Raw genomic sequence first — 4,756 nt, 5'->3', positions numbered from 1 at the left:
GCGGGCGCGGGCAAGGCCGAGGAGCTGCACTACCCGCAGGGCGAGCACCGCAGCGACTACGATCGCGAAGCGCTACTGGGCGTCCAGGTGAGGCGTCCAGGCCGGGGCGGGGAGGCCGGGCCTCGCACAGCCGTCGCCGCCGCGGGCTTTGTCCCGGGACAAAGGGGGGCAGCCGGCCGAGGCCTGGCGGGGCCGCCTGACAATGGGGCCCGGGCGGGGCGCCGCGAGCGTTCTGGGGGACCCCGGGGCCTGTGAAGCCTGAGAAAGTAGGCCCGAGAGCCAAAGCCCTCTACCCTCGGACGCTGGCCGCCGAGAGTGCAGGGAGCAGGGGCCCTGCAGATCAGGTGGGGGACACCCCGAAACCCCTCTGCTGCAACGGCTTCTCGTGGCCCTGCCCTTCACCAGCACAGTGATGCTTGACCCTCCTGTATATCGCTTTCCCTCAAAGGAAGAAGTCGATGAATTTGTTAAACTGGATCACGATGAACAGCAAAAAAGGCTGCGGTCGATCATAAAGAAAATTGATTCGGATTCTGATGGCTTTCTCACCGAAAGTAAGGACTGCCCAACGGCCAACAATGGAGACCCCTTTGTGGGAGACAGGAACGTTTTCAGCAGGGGTTGTCCAGTGAATGTAGATCGCTAGTGTCCCAGCAAGTCGGAGGTTCTGTGAGAGGGGAAAAGGACATGCAGAATAGGTTTTATACCTGGGTCATCTTTAGACATGGGGACCAACCAAGTCAAACGCAGTGCCTTCTCCAGTGGGTGCATGTCACTGACGGTGTACGGGGCTGCAGCCCTACCTTCAAACACCCTCTTCCTTACATGACTGCTTTCGGTTGTCAACAAGTATGATCCATTTGGAGAAATATGCTCCCAAACTTTCTTACGGCATTAAAAGATTTATTACTTTTTTGATATATGTATGCTTCATTCAGATTTTAAGAATTTGCTTTTTTTGTGTGTGAGCAGGTAGAAAAAGACCTGTTGCATGTGAATTATGTTTATTATAACATTATAACAAAATGTTAGAGCTGATAGGCACCTTAGCATCATCTTGGCCACCTCCCTTGTAGAGAGAAACTGAAGGCCAGAAGAATATGCTTTTTTTCCCCCAAATAATTTGAAATTTTATTAGCAAAGCTAAGACTAGAATCTAGGTATCCTGTCCTTAATTCAGTTTTTTTTTTTGTTTCTTTCTTTTATGTCCAAGAGAATCACAGAGACAGAGACAACATCCTGGATAAGGTCTTGATGCTGCAGTCCACCTCCCCCGCTTCAGCTAGCCCCAGATGGTAGTCAGCTGTGTGCCCAGCATATTTAGAGAGGTCTCCAAACTTGAACTAGGAACCTCCTCAAGTGGGATTACCCCCATAGAGTCAATCAAATTCTTCTACTGTGCCTTCTGGCTCCATAATTCAGTTTATAATATTCTTTAGTTAAAAAAAAAAATCTCTAAAAAAAAAAAAATCTCTGGGGCTGATAGGTGGCATAGTGGTTAAGGCACTGGACTCCCACATAGCCAACCACAGTTCGAGTCCCAGATCTGGCAGCTTGCTTTCTCACTTTCCCTGTCTCTGTGTCTCTTTCTTATAAGCACATGTGCCCTGTAGCAAATTAAAAATAATAATAAATGAGGTCAGCAGATGGCATAGTGGTTAAGGCAGTGGGCTGCCACATGGCTAACTGCAGTTCAAGTCCTGGACCCAGCAGCTTGAAAATCATGCTGGGTGTGTGTGTGTTTCTATGCCCAAAAATCCCAGGAGGAGACTAAAGAAGGGATTGTGATGTTGCCATCCCCCCTGGGGGGGGGTGATTTCTCACTTTTCCTCTATCTAGCTAGTACACACACGTTATGACAAAAACTTTAAACAACAACAACAAAAATGGGGCCAGCAGGTGGTGTGGTAGTTAAGGCACTAGACTCACATGTGTCCAACTTCAGTTCCAGTCCCAGATTGGCAACTTGCTTTCTCACTTTCCCTTTCTCTCTGTCTCTCTGGTCAAATTAAAAAACGGAACAAAGCAAATAATAATGATAAATAAAATTCAATAAATAATTATTTTTTTAAATGCTAATGATATATAATTCTTTAGGAAACAAAAAGTCTGATTGCTCTTAGGTAGGTTCCCTAGTCAGAAATGAAATGCACAGACTATGAAAAGAATGTCCCAAGTCAATTGTTATGCAACTGTCTGAACCCATTGTGTACTTCAAGTGATAAAGTCTATCAACATTGCAAGTTGATTTTCCAAAAAATTTCAGCTTATTACTATGACTGATAGCGAACTTCCTGTAGCTCTCATTTAAATACTGCTCATATTCTGAGAGTGAAGTGGCTGGAGAGGATTGCGGACTGGTACTCTGAAATGTGCTGTCCATGAACGACCGGCATCGGCACCCTCAGGACTGCTAAGGTTTTGTTCCTTTTACTCAATGACAGCGTGTAGTCTGCTGTTTCCTAGCTGTCAGGCCTTGGACCCTTCTGAGCCTCCGTTTTCTCAGCTGTGATTTAGTGATGATCATAATAGCCTCGTTTGGAAGGGCTGTGCAGAGGGGCCTTGAAGTGCAGCAAGTATTCGGTACACAGCTGATGTAATAGTTACTATTCGGCCCCTGTTTAGAGTTTCAGGAGGCATAAATGTCCATGCTTTCTGTTTACCTGACTTCTCCAAACCAATAGAGTAGAGCCACTCTTTTGTCATTCTACAATTTGCCAGAGGGCACATGCACTGGCCAGAGAGAGAAAGAGGGAAAGCCTCCTTCAGGGAAAATGGTCACACCACAGTCCGTTTACCTCCATTTCTTCCTTTCGGCATATTTTGAGCACACCTGCACACATCCCTGGTGTGTTTTTCAGGCTGCTGGGTCCAGGACTAGAACCACATGATTGGCCATATAGGATCCAGCTACCTTAACCACCAGGCCAGAAGTACTGCTCTTCAAGGCACATATTGGTTGTTGAAAAAGTCATGACACAGGGCCGACAGGTGGCATGGTCGTTAAGGGCGCTGGACTCCCATATGGCCAACCGTGGTTCGGGTCCAGGACCTGGCGGCTTGCTTTCTCACTTCCCCCCACCTTCTCTCTCTCTCTCTCTCTCTGTCCTTCTCTGGTCAAATTGAGATAAATAAATAAAAAATAAAGTGTAATAAAATACTTTTTAAAATTCTTAAAAGTCATGACACATTTTTGCACAGAAAAACACTCAGGATTTTCCGATGACCAAATAGCATACACATAGTGTCCTCACAGATGTTCGTGTTCTTCCCCCTCTACAATATTTTCCTATAATGTAGTATAGCACATCTCTATGGTTTTGTTTGTTTATTTGTTTTCAGGTTTTGCTAGAAAGTCATGCATTCTTCAGAGAGAGAGAGGGAGGGAAAGTGAAAATAAAAACCCTGGGGGGGTTGGCCATGCCACAGTCCCTCCTCCTCCAGTCTCCTTTTGGGATTTTGGGCACGCATGCACTTGCACCCACCATGCACTGGGTCTAGGACTCGAACTACATCGTCAGCCTTCACCTCCAGCACTTTAACCTCTGTACCAACTGTTGGCCTATCTGTGGCCCATAGCAAATAGGTAGTTATTAAAATATTTGTGCTCCTTGGGGAATCTGTGGTAGTTAGCAAATACTATCTGCATTTTTTAAATAACGTTTAAAAAAAAAAAAGTCAAGTGCTAGTTTGACCAGTGAGTAATTACTTCAATAAACATTTATAGAGCTAGGCACTTTTCTAGGTATTTCTAGGTGTCTATCAGTGAACAAAACAGATTCAAATTCTCTGTGCTCATGACAGTTCTATTTAAGTCATATATTTTAATATTCTTAGACCCTCCACTTCCTTTTTTTTTCTCATCTACTTTTTTTTTTCTTTTGGCTGAAGGGCCTGTGTGGTCTCAGAGAGAGGAAAAGCCCTCCCAGTGGGGAATCGCCATAGCATAGTCCTCCATTTTCCCACTCCATCGAGATTTGGCCACGAAGGCCCATTCACCGGCCTGTCTTTCCAGCCTGGGGCGGGATTCAAACTCTGGTTGGCCATGTGGGATCCAGGGCTTAACCACGGCACCACAGGGCCAGCTCCTCCTACCCGTTTCTGTCAGTACAACTAGACCAGTTCTAGCATTTGCAAGCACAGGGGGTTTTAGGGAGGGTTTAGGAGTCCTCACTGTAAGTGTCGGAATACCGTCACATTCACCATGTCCTGGCAAATTCTCATAGGTGAGCTCAGTTCGTGGATTCAGATGTCTTTTAAGCATTATGCCATGCAAGAAGCGAAACAGCAGTTTGTCGAATATGACAAAAACAGCGACGGCAGCGTGACTTGGGATGAATACAACATCCAGATGTATGACCGGGTGATCGACTTCGACGAGAACACCGCTCTGGATGATGCCGAGGAGGAGTCGTTCAGACAGGTGAGTACTGTGACAGGCTGTTCTTGGCTCCTGTCGGTTTACCGGGCCTCCCCCATGAATGAACACCACAGGGCCCGAGGCCACAGCCTGGCGGGCTTGTTCTCTTAGGCCGTCCCTCGTCCCACTTCGGCGGTCATTTGGAAGATCTCCTTGCCCGGCAGATTTAGGACTCTTACTCTTGACTGCCTAAATTGTCCCTGCGTCTCCCTCTCTCAGCGTCTTCATTTATCTGCTCTCATTCTCAGAGTCACCTTTTCTGTGCATTCTGAATCTGTATCTCAGTATTTTATTTATTTATTTATTTATTTATTTATTTAATTCCATTTGTTATTA

The 4,756-nt window shown here is 46.2% G+C and overlaps 1 protein-coding gene across 1 annotated transcript; it reads left to right on the top strand.

Annotated features, from left to right (window-relative positions):
* On the top strand, positions 1-4,546 carry LOC106734093 (reticulocalbin-2; the record flags this gene model as incomplete). Its single annotated transcript, XM_014584991.1, is given in 3 exon segments — positions 1-87; positions 449-554; positions 4,227-4,546. Coding segments are annotated over 3 exon segments (498 nt in total), but the record flags the coding sequence as incomplete, so codon positions are not given.
* Between the last annotated feature and the right edge of the window lie 210 nt (positions 4,547-4,756).

The sequence above is a fragment of the Tupaia chinensis genome, unplaced genomic scaffold (genome assembly GCF_000334495.1).
Source record: "Tupaia chinensis unplaced genomic scaffold, TupChi_1.0 Scaffold000078_1, whole genome shotgun sequence".
Taxonomy (NCBI): Eukaryota; Metazoa; Chordata; class Mammalia; order Scandentia; family Tupaiidae; genus Tupaia; species Tupaia belangeri.
Note: the sequence above shows the minus strand (reverse complement) of the source record. Positions and strands in the feature narration are given on the sequence as shown.